This window comes from Gambusia affinis, linkage group LG09 (genome assembly GCF_019740435.1).
Source record: "Gambusia affinis linkage group LG09, SWU_Gaff_1.0, whole genome shotgun sequence".
NCBI classification, from domain to species: Eukaryota; Metazoa; Chordata; class Actinopteri; order Cyprinodontiformes; family Poeciliidae; genus Gambusia; species Gambusia affinis.
Window position 1 is genome coordinate 15,044,364 of NC_057876.1, and position 21,831 is coordinate 15,066,194.

Below are 21,831 nucleotides of genomic sequence, written 5' to 3' on the forward strand. Positions count from 1 at the left end.
TTCACACAAAACAATAAGAAGCCATCCTTCATTAATATATGCAGAGCCCATTTATAATTAACAATCTACACCATTCCATTAACATCACTATTCTATACTTTTCTAGTCTAAAATGTCTAGAGTTCTGACTTTATTTGTTAAACTATTACAACAAAGTTCATAATAAAGTCATGAAAGATAGCACAGGCTTTTAACATAAAACCAATGGATGAACAGATGGACGGATAGACAATGGATATGGAGCAATATAAAGATTTTTTTTCACTCTTTGTTTTTCTTTTTTGAAATTCCACTGTTTCCAGTTTCTACCAGACTGTGTAGGATGATGGTATGTACTTACAATCAGGGCGTGCTCTCGGCCCATCGTGATCACGGTTCGGTTGATTATCCGCAGCAGAGACACCACTATGTCCTGGATATGTTTAAACGTTTCTCCCTGATGGAAACAGATAATAAAACAAAAAAGGGGGGAAAAAAAGAATAAGGCCAGGAAAATACAGAGGAAAATAAACCAAAGTGAACAAAAAAACTTAAAAAAAACATGCAGAGAATGGTGTAGTGAACACTAAAAAACAATGAGTAACTTTAACTCTAAAAACATTAAACTTGTCAACTTTTCAATTTATATTTCATTCAACACTCTATCAGACCAGGGCTCCTGATAAATAAGCCACCGTGGACCAACTGTATAAATAACTTTCTCATTCACATCGTAGAACTTTATCCAGTAAGATGATAAGTCTGTGTGAGTTTCCAGAGAATGCAAATAGAATCACAGAATCGAATGCACAAAGTACATAAACTGTGAGGAGGGGCATTTTCCAAAAAATCTCAATAATATCTGTCAGAGCTATATGAAAAATCCTCATGACAGCTGCATAGATGCATTCTGCATACCAAGTATGGTAGTGTTGTTGTGAGCCGTCTTCAACTTGTTGTCAGCAGTAGATGCAGCATATTTGTCAGGTCAGTGCGACATATGAGGATCACCAAGTCGTGCACCACCAAGCAGATGCAGCTGCTCTCTTTGCTCTTCATGTCAGTCTCAATTCATGATCCCATCTTCCCAGTTCATCTTATAGTCAATAAACCTAAGAGACCCCCTCTCAGGTTGGGAGGGTCAACTTCACCTCTCTCCATTTTGTGCTGACACTTTTTAACTGTCAGACCTAATAGACATATGTATATAAAGTACTGAGAGAGTCTGCAGAATTTCACTTTAAATTTTGTCTCCACTGCTGGAGCCAATATACTTGTTAATACTCCGAGTTTAAAATTGGTTGATGTATGCTCCCATTTTCACTCTGTGGTTTCCACTAAGTTAGAGCCTTAATGCTACTTTTCAGGCTTTATTCATGTAGTTGTTAGAATCTCAAATAAAACAATCAAGAAGATGATGTTTTCTTATTATTATTATTTGGAACATAACAGTAATTTTGCTTTTAAATGAACCTTAACAGAACATTTACATCAATATGATGTAAATGTTTTTTTAGCAAAAAAAAACTTTAGAATTTCATGCATGTGGATTTTCTGCACAGGTCGGTTTCCGTCTCACTGTATTTTTAATCCCTTTCCTGTTACACTTCTTTAACTTCCTCTGCTCAGAGGGAAACATTGTCAACGAGCAACTTTCTATCTTTCTGATGAGATCATTTATTTATGGTAAGAGGGTGCCTGTCGGTTTAAGTAAATACAATACAAGCTAAGCTATAAGTAGGAATGAACATAAAATAATCTTTAGAAATATGAAATGATATTTAAGTGCATTTCTTAAGTATGGAGTGTACACCTTCAAAATTTGTTTTAGTAAATACTACTACTGAACTATTTTTATTATTGTAAAATGACAGATTGTTTGTGACACTTTATTTAAAGGACACAGCATTATGCTGCCGCTGCCATGTATGGTGAATTCGGGGTGTTGTGCAGATTTAGTTTTCTTGTGGGAACTACACTTCTTTTGGTCTTTCATACAACAATGTTTTTTTCATTGCCACTGTTCTGTTATATGACTTGTAGATCTGTGGGAACATTCAATTTTTCTTGGTAGTTTTGGTCTCTGTGAGATGTTCAAAACCTGGGATGTTGTTTTGCAATCTAAGCTTTAAGTATCTCTGCAATTTTATCATCATCTTGTCTGGTCTGTTGCCCAGTCTTAATGATGTGGTTTGACCACAAACGTTCTTTAAGAAACTCTGAGATATTCACTGCACAGCTGTATTTGTGCCCAGATTCAGTTAAACGTGGGCGGACTCTATTTAGTAATTAGGTTACCTCTTTGGGCTATTGGCTGTCTGGATTGTATTAATAGACATTGGAGAAAAGGTGGCTGTAACTGTGGGGCAAAATTTCAGATCTTGTAAAATACGCATATAAAACACAATTCTAATTTCTCTCAGAAATGTTTTCTTTTTGTGATATATGGCTTAATATGCTGCTTGAGTAATAATATTTAAAGAAAATGTTGCACTTGAAGTAATATCCTACAATGAAACACATCAATAAAAGTAAAAATGTATCTTCTATATGCAAATATAGCTCAGTTCAGCCTCTCCTGAAGGGATTTGTGCAGCTGTATTTGTGAATGCCTTTAAGGATAACTTGACCATAAGACTTGTTTCATTAATCATAGACTCCACAAACAAAATTTTCCCTCAGGGATTCTTTCTTTTCCATTTCAGTTTCTATTAGTTGAAGATAGGACCTAGATATGTTTATATTTTTTATATTGACACTATAGGTGCATTAATCTTAGCATGCGTTGGTCAATAACATGAAAAAAGAGGATTCAGAAATAAGACACACAGACAAAAAAAAAAAAACATCTGTTCACTTTTCTGTAATATATTTGTACATGTCTGCCAGAATGCCGGCAGAATATTTGAAGCGCCTGACGAGAATTAGGTAGATATGATTAACCTACATTAAAAGCACTGACTCACTGCCCAGGAGCATGGGCAAGATAAACAACTGTGTTTATCTCTTCCGAACGCACACACATGTTCGGAAGAGCTGAGGAGCAGCTGTTATGTCTAAATAAATCAGTCAATCTTTCTGGCTCACTGTAGGTATTCTGGCTTATTGGAAAGACTTTCTCTTCCATCAGCCAGAGAGCTGGAAGACCACTGAGAGATAAAATGCTTCTTATCATTTTTAAATCTGTTGGCCCCACAAGCAACATAGAGAAAACAACAACAACAAAATTCAATTACTACACTAAATACTGGAATTAGTCATGTTTGAGTTGAGTAAATGACACACATTTATGAAACAATACACATGCACTCAATTTGGATAAAGGTCTCTGAAATGCCATGTGTTTATTATAAACATAATTCATATTGATGAAAAATTATTCTGTATTTTGTTTGGTTTACTAAAATTGTTTAGTTTCCTTTGTATGCACGGCCATTCAACGCTTATATAAATATTGGTAATTTAATGAGGAATGTAACAGGAATTGTGTAAAAGGTTCTTTTACTATTAAGTATGCTGTATTTTCCGGACTATAGAGCGCACCTCACTATAAGCCGCACCCACAAAGTTTGTTTTTTTTAAACTGAAAACCCACGTATATTTTCCACAAAGATACATCTGAATACATCTGCTATTAAGGACGCAGCCCTGCGTCTCCAACGCAGAACCATGGATTCATCACGCCGCACTTACGTACTGCCAGATCGATAGCCTTCAACTTAAAAGCTGCATCCTACTTCCTGTTGTTTCCTTAACGAGTCAATATGTGAAAGGAGGAACTGGAATTGAACTTACAACCTTCCGATTGCAAGACACTCCAAAAATTCCTGCAGGTTCTCATTGGTGGCTTGATAGAGCTTAGAGGCTAACAGTAAGAAGATTGACCAAATATTCTCCAGAATTACCAAAAGCTTGCATCAAAAAAGGAAGCTACTCCAAAACATATATTTTACAAAAAACCTTGCTACAATTTTGTAAAAGCTGCTCAAACTCAACTCTACTGCTGTTCTTATTCACTCTCCAAGCAACACGAGTTATTCTGTAACAAGACAATTGTTTTTAGGTTTGTGGTAAAAGAAATACAGAAAGCTCTGCTAAGCCATGTTTGTTTTTCTCTGTCACTTTCCTTTGTCTTGTTTTTTTGCTACACACATGCTAGCAATCAGCATATCCAAGCAAAAGTGACAAAGTCACTTACAAATTCGAGGCAAACACTAGCAGACACAAGCATCTGTCTTTCAAATAATTTTTGGCTTGTTTTTCCTCTCTGAATATCTATGTGGTTTGAGGACATTTGCAGTGTGACAATTTAATCAGGTACCACCCAGAGTGAGAAACAATGAACAGTGAAAAACAAAGAAAATGAGGGGCAATCTCTCTGCTTGTGTTTATTCTCACATTTCTACTTGGTTTTTTTTCCAACCCAGGGTTTTTTATTCCAAACTCTGTTCACTAACAGCATAAAATATTGCCTCTATTTAGACAGACAAGTCAAATGGACAGACATTTTTACTGACATTTTCACCGGCAGGCTGTTTTCATCTTCACTTTACAACTTTGCACCTCTTTTTTGTACATCCCTGAATTTTTGCTTATTATAGTCACATCCAAGATATCATCATCATCAACTGCCCTTATTTATGCATGTCATCAAATAAACTCCACTCCAGTTCATTTATTACGTTTGCTCTCTTCTCTCAATGCGCCTCTTCTCTTGACTCGTGCTTCATTAGCACATTCGAATAAATAGAGCCAAAAAAACATATCCTCACTTCAAAGTCTAGGCAGGCTGTCAGCCATTTGCACAGGCAATTAAAGAGCCCTCATCGAGATGCCGGTGATGTATTTGTTTTGCATGGAAATCTGCCTGTATGTTTATTTGAAGGTGTTCAGTTCAAGGGCTGACTTTGATTTGTCTTAAAATATCACATGCAAACACATGCAAGAGCAAATGATTTAATTGGTCAAGGCCAGCTGAAGTCTCCTTCCTGCACAACTAGTTGAAAAAAAGAAAAAAAAGACAAAACTGGCACGAAGAATTTACATGTAAAAGTGAAATCGATCCACTGGATGATGAGACAAATATCACAGAAATATCCAAATGCCAGATAACATCTGCTAATATCTGAAATTAAGGTTAAATCAGGCACATAGAGACACAATTTGATCCTCAGCTATGTTCGCTGATCTGCCTTTACTTGTCAGCAGATACAGGAGCTTTAATAACTGTGGCTGACAGCACACTTTTTTAATCTTATTTCTCATCTATTATTAAATTTAGGTCAGGACCACATACACTTTGGCTTTATTGCTGGTTGCTGTTGTGTAACCTGAGCACATCTCAAGTGACCATTTAGGATGTTGGACTCACTGACAACTAAAGGAAAAAAAAAACTTTTGTTGCATCCAAATGGTTTCTCCAGAGACTCGTAGTAAAAGCAACAGGACCAAATACTTTCTGGCTAAGAGAACTCATCTCTGCAGTTTAGCTGTATCTTTACTCCGCTGTGTTTTCAAACGGCTTTATGTTCGGTGCTACCTAGTCTGCTATGAATGTCCGTTTCACGAACAAATTGTCCATTGTGTAACTTACGGCATTCTTTCTGCTAAGGACTTCCAGAATGTTGTTGAGAAGCTCCAAACTGTTTCTCCTCTCGTCATGAGGACCATCAGCCATGCTGGCCAGTGCACCGCTCAGCTCCCGCAGCATCATGGGTAACAACACGTCACGGCATTCTGTGGGAACACAAGCACAAATGTTCAACGATGATTTTGCAATAAGCAAGCAACTTATATAACGCAAGTTCTTCAACTGGAGACAGATGGCAACGGAGAATAATTAAAGGCAGACGGTTGCATCTAGACCGATTTCTCTCAGGAAAACCTTTCAAATACACAAAGCCATCATTTACATTCATTGCTGCTGCACCTGCAGAGAAAGGTGAAACCATATTACCATGAATAATGATGCCACTGGACTCTGAAGAGGAACATCAAATCTACCTCCAGACTCCACAATGGGGCTGTATCAATCAAAAGTATTAATGGTTCAATTCATGTCACAGTGGACATGAATTGCTCCTTCGTCAAGTCCAAAGTCCAGATATTAATCTCAATTGTCCAGCAGTGTTTTCTTTCTTTGTCTCTTGGATTAATATTAGTTTTCACTCCTTCAGAGCAGAGGCACCACTTTGTTATTGTGCTCCTGGTTTTACTGTTTAGGAAAGTAGAAACAAGTGACAAAGTAAAACAATGATTCAACAATTTTCATTGGAAGAACTGTGTTGTCTTTTTTTTTTTTTTTTTACAATTTCAGTGTAAAATTGTAAAAAACATCCACAAAGTAACTTTACCAGTATTAACACCTTAAAACTGAAGTATCATCATCAAAAAAGCATGTGTTTTCAGCTCAGGCATCACTTCTGTTTAACAAGTTTAAAGTTGGCATTATGTTAAAAACATACCCCAAACATTTTGAGCTAATAGTCTCCCAAAAGGTCTGAAAAAAGCTGCCCCATCTCCATTAAGAGCTGCCTTCATGTACTACCAGCTCATAGCAAACAAGAAGTGTAGAGCTTGTTGCCAGTAGAAATGAATGTAATACTCCTTTAACAAGGTTATCCTTTTAATATTTTTTGAAGTCAGCAGAACTAAAGCCCATTACGAGCGAGTGTGAACGTAATCTGTCAGCAGAAAATATGTATTATCTATCTACAAGTAGAAACGACATATATTCCCAATGTGTTTATTAATAACTGATGCTTCTCACAGCCCTGACCCCTCCCTTGCATGTCTTCCTTCTCCATCTTTCTGTTACTTCACATCATCCACCCCATGCCTCTTTCTGCAGCCTTAGGTAGCCAGAGACCATTAAAAGCTCATTTGGGCTCATGCTCATTAGGCCCTTTATTAACTGAGCCAAGTCTTCCTGCCTGCTGCTGGACCCTCAACACAAACTAATCTCAAAAACACAAAGTCATAAAAGCGAATCACTAAGGGATCAGGAAATGGATGACTGACTGAAGACCTCCAAGACCTCAGATAGAGCACTTTTAAATAAGTCAGTCAGAGACAGAAAAAAATTATGTATATCATTTTAAAATAACATAAAAGCACAACTAAATAACTAGAACACTAGAACTGCAAGCAGTTATCAATGGGTACCAAACCCTACCCAGCAAAATCCGCACCAAATCCACCAGACCCCTCTCCACAAACTGAACATTTTTCAATTTAGACTGAAAAAATTTAGATGAAATCGATAGATAGATAGATAGATAGATAGATAGATAGATAGATAGATAGATAGATAGATAGATAGATAGATAGATAGATAGATAGATAGATAGATAGATAGATAGATAGATAGATAGATAGATAGATAGATAGATAGATAGATAGATAGATAGATAGATAGATAGATAGATAGATAGATAGATAGATAGATAGATAGATAGATAGATAGATAGATAGATAGATAGATAGATGATAGATAGATAGATAGATAGATAGATAGATAGATAGATAGATAGATAGATAGATAGATAGATAGATAGATAGATAGATAGATAGATAGATAGATAGATAGATAGATAGATAGATAGATAGATAGATAGATAGATAGATAGATAGATAGATAGATAGATAGATAGATAGATAGATAGATAGATAGATAGATAGATAGATAGATAGATAGATAGATAGATAGATAGATAGAAAGACAGAAAGACAGACAGACAGACAGACAGACATTTCCATATTCAATTAAAACATTTGAAAAATATTGTGTCTGATTCAGTAAGGTTGACAACTTGAACCATTACTCATTTTTATATGTAAAGGTGTTTCTCCTGGATGGGTAATTGTTGACAGCAGCTAATGCCTCAGATGCTACCAGCGGGGTATTTACCTAGAAACCCTGCTAAATCTGGTTAATCCACCACGGCAGAAATTCATCTTTTGCCCTTCCAGATACAACACAGTGGGTTGTGCTTCATGCCACTGTTGTTTTGAGATCAAGTATTAATCCATCGGCCTTCAGAGGACTCTGACTCTGAATCTACGGACCTGCACACTTTGTTCCATGGCAAACGTAAACATGGCTTCACCTGTTTCAGTTACACTGATGTAACAATCAAACCCAGATGTAACTTTTGGGTGTTGTGACTAGAAGAGTGTGTGTAAACCGGGACCTCTAAATTTATACATTTTGTTCTTCAACGTTTCAACTTGGGAAAAATCATTTGTAACAACTCATTTTGCAAACTTGAACGATATATTGTTCAGCCGATTCAATTTCAACTTTAGTGGAAATTTTATCTTCTCACAATTAAACAAGAATGTGTGCTCTGGTAATAGAAAACAAGGCTAGGCTACTAGATGCAACTTGTTATTGCACTTTAAACTCTCAGCAGATAGCGTGGATCGTATTGTTCTGCATTTGTGCTCTTCTTGCTCCTACTCTGGTCAAGAAAAAGTCAGCTTCATTTTGTTGTGTGCTGACAAACTGCTGAAATGACTAATACACAACTTAATGTGGTAGAAAAATAAATTATGTGGCACAACAAAAATGCGGTAGCAGTGTACAAGGACTGCAGTGACCCACTTTCTCATAAAACCACTGATTTCAAAGTCGATTAGCATAATGTTGGTTAATATTTATGATTTACAATCATGCAGCCCTCACCTGCAGTAGAAACAGAATGCACCACTGTAATTTCTCTGTCCACAATCAGCTCAACAAAGAAAAATGCTTTGACAGACCCTATATAGAATGCAAGAACTTGCTTTTTTTTTTTTCAATCTAACAAGGGATGTTAATAATACTGATGAAACAGCCAAAACATATGGTACGCTTGTTTGAACAATCAAAAACATTTTCTGCAAGCAGTCCTCAGCTGCTTGCAGTTCTAAATGTTACAGAACCGATAAATTATAAATGCTCGTTTAGTTTACTTATATCAGACATCCTTAGATTAGCAAGGATTTGAGAGTCAAGAGCATAAATACTATTTCAGAATCTTATTAAGGTTCTCTTACTAACAAATTAAACCTGAAACTATAAATATGTAAATATGTACATATTATAACATAGAACAACATCTAGCAGATGAAGATCTATTTCTGACTGAAAGACAAAATACTTATTTACTTACACACTGTGCTTTCAACCACCAGCTAGGGGATTATTTCCTTTACAAAGTGGGGATAAACATACTATGAATGGCAAGTATTTTTAAATGTTTTTTTGTCTAACTTAGGTGGTTTACAATATATTATAAAATATAACATATTGTACAAACATTTGCCACTTCTTTTGGAAAGACTGCAGACTGTATATTCTAAACTTAAACTGTACTTGTACAGGCCCACGGCTACTACTTTGTAATGATGCAAAGATGCAAAAATGAGAGATTTTCTAAGAGTCTTAAACAGCATAGAGAGGGGCAATAAAAGGGAAAAACCAGGATATGAAAAAGGTTAAACTTTCCATACTGTCCATTTATTTATTTTACCCAGCTAACTTAGTCATTTCTACAATTGCAAAACTGCTACTTTTGTCTTTGTCTCAATGTGAACTGAGACACAGAAAATGCTTCATTTCTATACATGATGTTTTTCTCTGCTGTGACTGGGTGAGGAAATGGGTCCCACCCTCAAGGTGCAACAAATGAACATGCACACCATTTACCACTTCACAGCCTCAAATTCTGACATCAATCCTTCCATTTTCTATTCCTGCTCAACCTTAAAGGGTCACAGGCTCGTCAGTGCAACTCTGCAGCAGGCAATGATGAAGACTCAGAGTTCACTCTGGACAGGATGCTAGTCCATCACAGTGTAACACAGACACACAAGATTAAAAATATGAACACACACACACAACGCAGAGCTGTATTGTGCAGTCAGTTCAACCCAACAATGCGCTTTTTGGGTTGTAGTTTTTGGGCTGTAATACCATACAAAGGGCACTTACAGGGGAAACATCCAAACTCCATCAATAAAGACCTTGGAACAAATCTAAACATATGGACCTTCTTATTGCAAGGCAACAGTGCTAACAACTACAATGGACTGAAACCCAGTTAACCGGTGCACATTCTAATATCTACCTATTTTCTATACCAGATCAAATCCTGAATGGTTTCATAAAGGTTCTCAAAAGGTGGGATACATTCTGGACAGGTTGCTAGTCTATCACATATTTGTCTATATTTAGAAACATTTAAAGAAAGCGTTGTGCTCTGTCTCTAACTGAAGTAAATGTTAGTTAATTTGCTAATGTATGCACTTTAAAACATTCCAGCATTTCTATGTTCCTCTTGCCTGCGTGATTTACTTACATGTTGCAGGTCATTGCCTGTGGTGCAACAGCGCAATAAATCAATTCAGCCATGCTGTGGGAGAAAGCTTTGCCAACCTGCTCTGACAGATAAATGGAAATCAGGATCTTGCCTCAAACACTGGAATGAATTTTACTCGTTTCTGGCTTTCAATAAATTGTATGAGTGTGTTTGCGGCAACACACCGGTGTGTATCTGCACAGATCACTGCACAATTAAGGGCATACACACAGGTGCGGATATGCAGAACAAAGCCTACACCAACAGAACCTTGTGGACTCATTTACATTCAGATCAAAATGTCTATTTTTTCAACCTTAAGCTCAGATGGTGATTATTAATTCCAGCGTATTGTGCCCGGTCTGAATCATTCTGTCTGCGTCTGATTTGGTGCTTTGTTGCGATTTGATGTGTAAGCGCTTGGATGTGTTTCTTGATGTGTGAATGTGCGGTTATGTGTTTGGGTTACCAAGTTTGAAATGGCAGACAGTCGCCGGTGTTGGCTTGTCGCCACACACAGAGAGGAGCTTTGATGGCTCAGGAGCCAGCTCATTCCTTCTCGCTTCCATTTTTTATGTTATTTTTTTTTCACCTTTTTTGCTGCCAAACACAATAATCTGTAGCACGAAATAATGAGATGCAATCTCAGTTTCTAAGAGGTATGTAAATCAGACTTTTCCTCCTCTGTCTCTCCGTCCCTGTCTCATCCCTCCTTTGGGTTGTCGTTCTCTGCTGTCGGAAAGATAGAGTGATAGGAAAGATGATAATGAGGAGGTTCAGAGGCACGACGACAAGTAAATCTTCTGAGCTAAAAGGAGGATGGGACCATGCCAAATGTCGTCTCGCTCTCCAATGACTAAATGTCTCTTTCATGTCACTGTGGGTGTTTCCTATCATCCATTCTCCCTCCATTTTTCATTTGTATTCCTCCCTCCTTTCTTACTTTTCCCCTTTCACCGTCTTAAGGTTCCGCTTTGCATTTGAAGTCACACATTTCAACTGTTTGTAGACTTTGCCGACAGTGACACGCATTATTTGTCAAAGAAAGAAAAGATGGCTTAGAATGTTAACAGAGGACATTATATTGTTTTGTGTAGGAACTGCCTAAAACTGTAAACAAGTCAATGATGTTAATACAAACTGGCAATGATGCTTTAAAGACAATTTTTTATTGTATTTTCTGCTATGATGTTGATAAGACTAGGCAGACCAAACGCTGACAGCAGAATCACATTCAATAGTGACTTCAAAGGATGCTTTCTTGAATTAAACAGCTGTTCATCATGATTTACTGCCATGTTTTTTACATTATTCTGTTGCAAAGTTAGTGACAGAAAGGAGTGTGGTACAGTAAACAAGAAGGCCCTGCGCAAATTTTTTTTTCACTTGTTTGTTTTACATTTCATTTAGTCATTCATACAGAACCTTGCAAAAAAAAAATCATTGCCATTAAATCTCTTCACAGTTTGTCACTTGAGGACAACAAACTTTCATAAATTATTGTGATGCAATGAGATGGGCAACCAAAACAAATGTACAATTTGCAAGTCCGTACATGTTAACTGTAAGAAAAGTGTGGAAAGTATGAATTCATGCATCTTCAGTCACCTTGACTCAGTACTTTCTACAACCACCGTATGCTGAAACAAAGGCTACAAGTAAATGTAGGGACATCATAACGGCACCATCTTTGAATTTCAGGACAATTATTCTCTCGTTGTTTTTTTTTTGCCTATTTACTTTTGCAAAATATCTCCAAACTAGTCAAAACACACTACAAAAAAAACATTTTAGATATATTAGATAAGTTGTTCATTTAGGTCATTTTAACACAATAATATGCCTTAAAGAAAATACTTGTAGAGATGGACATATTTTCTGTTATGGTCTTGCCAGAAGGTGAACTTCTCCACTCAGCTCAGGTCTTTTGCTCCCCCTGACAGGTTTCCATCCATTATTGTTCTGTTTTCAGCTCCATCTATCTTCCCTTCAACATCCTAGTTTCCACTGAACAGCAGCATCCCCTCAGCATTATCCACCCATCATTTGTGACTCTAATGATAGTGTGTTGGGCTGGTATGAAGTGATCATTTTGACTCCACATAGTATTTTGCATTTAGCTGAAAGGCTCAATTATGGTCTCGTGTGATTACGGTACTATTTTACGCATGTTCTGTATATCTTACGCAGCTTGTAGCAAACTGCAAACATTTTTGACTTTGTTTAAAGCTCTTCTGTAAAAGATCTGATTTTTTTGAGGGAACAACTTGTTCTATCAATATATTCTGTGGATCTTTGCAGCTCCTCCATTTTTATTACGAGCCACTGGCCTCCTTCTTTGTTTATTTTATTTTTTTCCCAGCCTCACCTGTCAGCTTAGGTCTGTAGTTGTCTTACACTCTCTTTTCAGCTAATTAATAGGAGAGAGCTTCATAGTATTTTCTATGCTTGGGATATTGCTCAATATAAAACAACAATGCTTTAACTTTTCCACAAATGACCTCTGACCTATCTGGTGTGTTTTGTGGTCTATTAGATCTTGTTTGTTCGCTAAAATGCTCACAGGCCTTCATAGAACGGCTTTATTTGTATCAATACTATATGTATTCTGTTTTTTGTCACATGAAATCCCAATAAGATACATTAAACTATATAGTTGTACAATGCCAAAATGTAAAACAGTTTAACTATGGAGATTTCTTAGTTTTAATATATATTTTTACCTGTTTTAGTGCAAGTCATCTATCAAAAACTCCACCTTTGAATTGTTCAATCTCCCTGTTCGATCTATTAAATACCAATAGTTCCATACCTTTTACTCTGTTAGTATAATTAGTTATTTTAACCAAGACCAAAGTGGGTTATTAGAAGATAAATTCCATGCATCTAGCAAGTCAATGCCTTGGCAGATGAGTTGATTTATTCCACAACCAGAAAGCATTATGTCACAAAGCTGCTGGCTCTAGCTAAGCCTGTATCTGATCTTTCTTATCAAATCCAGCTTTGTGTGTGTTTTGATTGAATAACAGGGCAAAGTACTTATGCTCAAGCCCTAAATCTCTGCTCATGATATATTAGTGAAGTAGATCCAGTTTGTCTGTTATTGCTGCTGTTGGACAATAAGTGAGCATCCAATGGGACGTTTGGCTTCTAGCACTCTCAGAAACGATGTGTTTCTCTAAGCTGGGAAATTGATCTAAGACAGCTTCAGACCAAAACGGAGCTCTGAGTAACTTTGCCTACCATCTGTGTGTAACATTGACACATTTGCACATCTGTACCACATGAATTATGGGTAAGTGTGTTCCCACATCATGTCCCTCTGCTGTCCTTGTCTGCATTCAGTTTCCACTGAAATCACCCCACAGGCTCAGGCAACGGGAATATAAATGAGACGGAAGGAAGGTGTGAGGCAGAGGCATTTCCCAAAATGATTAAACTCCCTTCACTTTACTCCATTAGTCTCATCCATCCCTCGTTTTGTCCGATCACATCCTCCCAAACTGAGGTCTCTACAGAGATTGAATGACAGCCACTACCTCTTCCACTCTCATTAACCTTCTAAGCCCATCAAGCCAAAGCTCCACAATAAGTGCAGCTATTTTGGGTCAGCTTGAGCAACATTTTAAAATCACATGCAGCAGATGGCTCGTCTGCTGTCAAAACCACAGCATAGTCTTTTACAAATACGTCACCACTTGAACTTCATTTACGTTTATGACTCTCTTTAGATTTTGCCATCACTCTTGATGCGCGTCTGTGCATAACCTGAACCATGCAGTGATACAGAAAATGCTAATATGTTGTCATTCTGCATTTACTACAAAAATAGGGAAGGGGGAAAGAATGGAATGTCAACTAAATACAAGTCAGTTCATAAGCAGAAAAATGTGACAGAATAAAGAGAACTAATTTGCGACAGCCTGCAGGGACTGTAATTTGACTTCTGTGTTATGATTCTAGCTCTGATTTCAACTTACAAATGCACCATGATGCACAGAAGAGCTCTCTGATGAACAAGCAACCTGTTACATACGCTCATGCCCACACACTCACTGCTGCAGTTCAGAAGACAGATTTGAAATTACAGCTCAAGCTGCTGCGTTGATATGGCAAGTGACAGAAATACATCACAGTAATTGTAAGACTCTTGAGGTGCTTGCATACACTTGCTAAGATATAAGCTCAACCTTTTTTATGTAGCCCATCACAACCATAATGTCCTTTGACAACAATGAGTGCTGAAGATTTACGTTTTTCTAGGCAGAACACACAAAGTTGCAAGGTTATTTTGCACTTTTAGCTGTTTTAGAGCAAAGACGTAGCCTACAGTGACACATCGATATTGCTGATTGAGAAACTAGGCACAACTGTGAACACTCAGCGATGATTAAATCCTGAAAAATAATAACTACAGTGCATCATTCACCCATATTCATCAAGAACTTTTACACCTCTACTAAGTAATTAAATCAGGGGAAATACACATGCTGGTGTCAACAGTGTTCTGTGATGTGTGGCAGTAGAACAAAAGCAATTCAAGTAATGACTCTGCTGCCTTTTATATTAATTGATAAAAGATAAAAACATTTTAATGCAGACAAGATCTAATTTTTCAGCAACATGAGTTATTTTTTGCATTAGTTTGACACAAGCATTATCATGATGCCCAAACATGTTCATATCTTTTCAAATATTCCACTTATTCTGGAGGAAGTTGGAATCACACATTTTGTTCTTTCCAACACACACAGAACCTAATCTTTAGATATGGCATGTGCAGACTGATATATTTACCTTTTTTTATATGTCAATGTCATTTAAACCAAATAGGAGATCTCAAGTAGTGCTGTCAATTTTAAATTGTACGTAGCTCGGGGCATTTTAAAGATATTACAACATCTCCTCTGTACATGGTTGGGACATGTACAGAGGAGAGACACTCAATACATGGGTAGAAGGACGCTGAAGATGGACCTGCCAGGAAAGAGACCAAGAGGAAGACCAAAGAGGAGATTTATGGGTGTGGCGACCCCTGAAAGGGAAAAAGCCGAAAGGAAAAGAAGACTATGCCTTGACTATGTTTGGAGTTGTTCTACTGGCAGAAGACGTTTGACCCCAGTCTCATGTCTTCAGTGTTCTCTGACAGGGTTTAACCTGGAATTATCCCTTAGTTTGCTCTGTCCATCTATGCAAACATCCATCCCAACAGCATGATGCTGCCACTATCACGGAAAGCAATGGAGTAGTGAGTTCAGGGAGAAACGAGTATCAACTTGTTACCAAGCAAAGCAAACTTTATATGATTTTTCTCTCATCTTGATATTCATCTATTAATGCCAGATTTGTGAAGCACATGACTCGTACTTTTCCTATTGACAGATCTTCCCACTGGGCCTGAGGACTTGCAGCTCGATCAAAATATTGGCTGCTTAACTACTTTATTTGACACTCAAGCTCACCTAACTCAAACGGTCAATTTTCAGATTGTTAGTTGAAAACAAATTAAAACAATGTGACCACTTTAAAGTCAGACACTGCGTTGTTTTTCTCTGTCAAAAAAATATTATACGCTGAAGGCATAATGAGGCAAAACATGTGACAGGTCAAATTGTTTGAATATCTTTAAGCCTCTATGTCTTATATTATGTTCAGTTTGTTTTCAACTCTTCATGCTTTTACAACAAGGCAGATTGTAGAAAAAAAGACTGTGTGGACTGAATTTTACTCACTTTATTCAGTGGAAAGGCTAAAAAAAAAAAAACAACTGACTCATCCTTTGCATTTACTTCATGCCCTCCTTGATCTCTCGTTCTTTTTTTCACTTCATCAGAGTTGATGCTCTCAATCTGTCTCAGTGATTGCCTGATGAAATGATAATTTGCCCAAATTGAGCCATAATGCGCCTTGTGAATTTAATTTGGTCTCAAAGCCAGATTAACCCACATGACAGGATGCACATGTCTGTCAGCGCATGTGGACTGGCATGAGCATGTACATATTGAGCATGTCTGTGTGGAGCTACACTATGTGCTTGCCAAGACTTTTAATCCCTGGAGCGTGTGCTGAATAAGTCCAATGAGCATTTCTGAGTGAGTGTGGGGTAAAGAGTCTAAATCTCTTCAAATACTGCCCCCGGATAAAACTGGTCATAATAAAGTCAAGCACAGGAGCAAATACCATTAATAAGATGGACACAGAGGTATCAATATTTGAAACTGAAATTAAGGGGAAAATTGACTCATTCATGAATACACATAGACATAATAGATACTCTTGAGCTTAACTGCTGAAAAAAAATTAAGAATTTCATATATAATTTTAAGATAATGCTACATATGTTATTTAGGGAGCTACACTACTCTGACTTTCACAGATGTTTAACCAAATCCACTCTTATTCACGATGTGTTTTATTTCCACGCTTCACTTCTCACAAAACCTGACGTTTGTTTGAGATTTTGCAAAAAGATGCGTGCAAGTAGTTGGCAGGAAATGACACGCATCTTGAACCTGTGCAGTAACAGCATACAAGCACAGGAAAAACAAACTTGTGAGTCAAATCTGATGAAGCAACTGTTCCCTACTCAACACAGCAAGAGGAGTCAGTGGATTCGATATTTTTCCCTGAAGAGTGAGCTTTGCAGGTCTATTTGGACAGGTGGGGATGTTAAATATGTATTCCTGTGCAGTGATAGGACACCAGGCCATTAGCTATTATAAATATGTAATTTAAGTCTGCTGCATATATTCTGTCTGCTGAACGAAGGGTCTGTGACTGTACAAGCCCACTGATTAGCATCCCAACACTAAAATGCATCTCAATTAGACTGACTGTCAGCCCTCATTTGGGAAAGCTGGGACTGAAATGGAAAAAGCAGATAGATACAAAAAAAAAGAAAGAAATTGGAGTAATGCACAAAAAATATGCAGGAAATGCGACTCGATATCAGCTGCTACCAATCAGCAAATTTCAAATGCTGTTAGTTTTTAATTTAGTATGTTTTGAATTAAATATAATAAAATTGCAGAAAAATAGTTCATTCTATATCACAAATTAATTGATTTCAACTCATGAAACCCAAAATGTAAAATGTTGTTGTAAAAATACACAGTTGGAGCCACACATTGTTATAAAGTAAGTAGAAAACGCAACAATTTTTTTAAATTTATTTATTTTTTCCCCCCACCAGGGGGTCTTTTGTGGGCTCTAGTGTCCCTTATATGACAGTAGGCTGACAGGAAAGGGGGACGGAGAAGGGGGAAGACATGCGGCAAATGTCGCCAGGTCCGGGAATCGAACCCGCGACGGCCGCGTCGAGGACTGAAGGCCTCCCAATGTGGGTGGCGATATCTCCTACGCCACCACAGCGCGCCCAAAACGCAACAATTTTACCAGTGGGTAATAATTTGCTTTTACCAAATCCCAGAATAGCATATGAAAACATTTTCTAATATTTTTAAAAATAATTACTTTTAAGTGTATGACCTGGTATATATCTGTGTCATAAACATTGTTGAGACATTAGCTAGGACTGTTTTTAATTTCAGACATTTCTGTCACTCGTGTACATCACATTTACAGTTAAAACCAGGTATTTATGCACTTTATGTCACTAAATCAGACTAATTATTTCTCATCTGAACTCGGCTTGAATTACAAAAATGAGAATATTTCCGAGATTTAGAAAAGGTATGTAAAAGCTTTATCATATTTATCACATTAGAACCTATTCAAAACTTAAAGTTTAAATGGTATTTCAAGCTGAAAGAATGAACAACTTACAACTGAAATGCCTTTCCTTTTTTCCTCATTGCATTATGTTTCTTGTTTCCTTTATTTCTTTTTGATTAATCTGTAATCTACCTCTCACATTTTGTTCATCTGCCTGGCCCACTGGCTCTCCATTCCTCATTTTGTTTTGTTGTTCTGCAAATCCATTTTCCTCACCCTTCCCTTCACTGTTTGTCACATCTAATCTGTCACTGTTCAAGGTTCTGCTTGAATATTAACAAGCACTGTAGTATTTCAACAGTTACTGTGATAGAGATACTTTAAGATATGTTAGCCAAGATTGATGTGCACTTTGACAGCTTCCTAGAAAGTTTGATGCAGATTTTTGTTTTCCTTGTTCTGTACATCCTTTCTCTGCCTTTTTCTGTCTCCCTCTGTTTTCAGTGACAGAGTATAAGTCAGAGCATTTTGACAGCAAGCCAGAGGGCTGCACCCCTGGGGAATCAATCATCGGAGCCACGATCAATACCAAAGAACCATATCCTGGCCCATGTTAGCTACAAATTTGGGTTGCAGACACAGTCTAGCAAAAATCCTCAGTGCAGTTGCACCTTAACCACCACAGCGAAAACAATGAGATGCAGTCATGGACAGAGCAAGAATAGTTAATCAGATTTTCTATGAATCCATCTTGCACCAGATTCTGTTTTAAGCCAGATCTGTCGACCACAACCCTTTATAGTCTACAAAAGAAGTCAAATTGCTGTTCCAATTATTGTGTACACAACATCACAACATTTGATCGATTTCATCCATCATTATTTGGACCTCAGTGGGGAAAACAACAATTTATCAGCTCAGTACAAGAAAATTAAATGGCTTTAACAGGTCTAAAAGGGGGCTGTGAGGGAGAGAAGGGAATCACTGATGCATGGCAGGCTTTAAAGGTTTGGAATCAATGAGAAAAATCTCTTGTAAATGTGTTAAAATAAGTTAGTTGTAGTCTAAAATCAGACAGGTTTAGAAAAGTCAAAGTGAAGGGCTCTGGAAACACGTCCTACCCTATTTTATTTTTACAATCAATAGATGAGATACCTCCCTTAATAGAGACCACCAGTGAGATAAATTAGATTAATATTCTATTAACACATATGTGTTGCAATAGTCCACATTTCAAAATCCATACAGGAGTTTAGAATCGTAACAAAAATAAGAAATTGTTACGTTAGAAGCTACTGATGTCTTTTAAATCTCTGCTCAGGTCTTTTATTTTTAACCTCCAGACAGGTCAATCACAAATAGAGACATTTACCATCAGTCCAAGGTCAGCATTAATAGAGCCTCTTGGACTGATTGTAATAAGATGGTATCTAACTGGGCCCATTGCTCTGATTGTGATACAACTGAACCTTATAGCCCTAAAATTGTATGTTGAAATATCAACATCAAACATCTGTAGTCTGGATATAAAAACAGACTGTAAGGGAGAACAGGTTTAGGTTGGTTTAATTGTAACTAGATTAAGAAAATATGACTTTAATAAAGTGAACTACAATAAAAATCTATGGTTAATGTTGATGCAGTGAAAATTGGGAGAATAGAAAAAAAGATTGAGTTAAATAAATGTACCATCAGGTATAAAATAAAGAATAATGTTAAGATTTCTTTCCAGCGAAATAAAGATGCATGTAGCTATAGTAATAAAATACATATTAGTTATGTTCTCTTTTGATTTTTTTGGCTTCATGGTCTCTGTTCAAGGTCTGTCAAGACTAAAACACTTAAAACAGATGTTTTAGATGTTTTAGATAATGTTGGGGTTTTCTTTCAGAGGCAGGAATTTGGTTCAAATTTTCCTAGGTTTCTTATTAAATTTGAAAGAAAACGTTCATTAAAGCAGTTGGTTCATTTATGACACATAAATGGTTCAAGGTAAGAATTGCTTTGATGCATTTTGCTATTATTAAAAATTAAAAACCTGATTTAACCCGTCAAAAACTGATTAGAGTCAATCCAAGGAAAACTCTGTTATCAGCTTCCAGACTATTTACATCAAATGTCAAGAGCAGAAAACAACAGCCAACTCCACAGTGCCTTTCCCTAATAACCAAACATGTGAAACACATATAAGTCAATATGAAAAGCTGGATGTGAGGGAAATTTAAATGAGCAATTGCTTATTACAGAGAAATTAAATATTTAACCTGATTATAATTAAGATGAAATCTGTTCATCTAACAATCCTAGTGTTGAACATGAGTCCATTTCTCTGTCTAAAGCGCAGATGAATTTGGGTCATGCAAGCCATAAAGCAATATTGTACAAAAAATATGGCTCAATTTTGAGCTATGAATTAGCTCAAAGTGCTTATCCTCCTTTATGTATGATGCGTGACTGAGTAGTCCCCAAATAAAATGGAACATTAAGCCTTCAGAAAAACCATGATGAAGACATTGTTTTAGAACTAAAATCATTTTTACTCTTCATAAAGCGGAGCAGGGACACTTTTGAACTGCTCTGTTGGAAATGATGATAATGTTTCACAGACCTTTTTCTTGTAAATTCACCAATTATGTGACGAGGAATAAACAGATTTCCTGGAATTTAAATCAGAATCAGCTAACATTTTTCGGACATGAAGCAAGTTTATGTCTGGTTCTCCACGCAGGATTAGGCCCGCTGTCGTTTAATAACAAACTGCTCCGGCAAAAACAACCCAAAACAAAAAGACGCACCTTGTTTCTGGAACAGCTGGCTGCTGACGATTTCAGTCATGGAGGAAACCTTCTGTTTCTGGAGCTTTTCAGGTGGGATGCAGGAGTAAAAGTCATGCAGCAGTTTGCTGAGTGCAGAAAGGATGGCAGGAGTATTAATTACGTGAGGAAACGGCAACACATGTTTGTTTTTCTGGAAGTATCTGGTGCAAACACTTCATAATTGTTTAGACTTTGCATTCAGGCGTATGTTTCATTTTGTCTAAGTAGTCTGGCAATGCTTTGCACATGCACTTCAACCACCTTGTTAATATTTCCAGCTTCAATCATCTGACCTTAAAGGTTAAAAAAAAAACATGAATCCACTTAAAGAAACTCTTGTAGAACATAGAAAACATGAACCAGAACCACGAGGCGAGCAGCGTTAGCCGCATAAAAACAAATGAGCCGAAGCATGCACACTCATTAATGAAGCCAACACCTCTTATTCAATTTCTCAATAATTAAACAGGTTAAACAGCCTGTTTGGTCGCCATGATGCTTCTTAGAAAAGACTGAATACTCAGACCACAGCAAAATGTCTGTCCCTTCTCTTTCTCTCCGTTTTTCTCTCCTCCTCTCATTTTTTGCCAGCCGACATGCTATAATTTTTATTAACAGTGTGAAATAATAAAACACACACCCTTCATCACAGAAAGGTTTGTGTGCTGTTATGATGTGTGTAAGCTGACATGGGCACATGCTGAGGGACAGACGGCCATCTGAGACTTATCAGGCCCACTAATAATCTGAGCTGAATCTAATTAAAATCTGAAATGCCAAGCAAAGGACAATAAAACACAGGCACAGATGACAAAATATTTGCAAGCAGCACTACACGGATCAGACTGCAACTAAGTTTACAATGTGTAGGATCTATAGAGGATATAAGAAAGCTTTGATGTCCACCTCCTGCACTGTGATTGTAATTCAAACAGTTTGCTTGTGGAAAATGCTTGGGGCAAATCTTATCAAAAATGCAGCGGGGACCTTACTTTCAAGTTCAGATGGCTCTGATAGGT

At 37.1% G+C, this 21,831-nt stretch overlaps 1 protein-coding gene across 1 annotated transcript in view; it reads right to left on the reverse strand.

Moving 5' to 3' along the window:
- The window catches only part of LOC122836636 (dedicator of cytokinesis protein 2), a 105,654-nt gene that overhangs the window by 58,600 nt on the left and 25,223 nt on the right, over positions 1–21,831 (reverse strand). The window contains exons 24-26 of the mRNA XM_044126345.1: positions 20,792–20,898; positions 5,573–5,715; positions 341–436 (exon numbers count right to left, since the gene is read on the reverse strand). Of these exons, the coding sequence (XP_043982280.1) occupies positions 341–436; positions 5,573–5,715; positions 20,792–20,898 (346 nt within the window). The remainder of the gene's footprint in view (positions 1–340; positions 437–5,572; positions 5,716–20,791; positions 20,899–21,831) is intronic.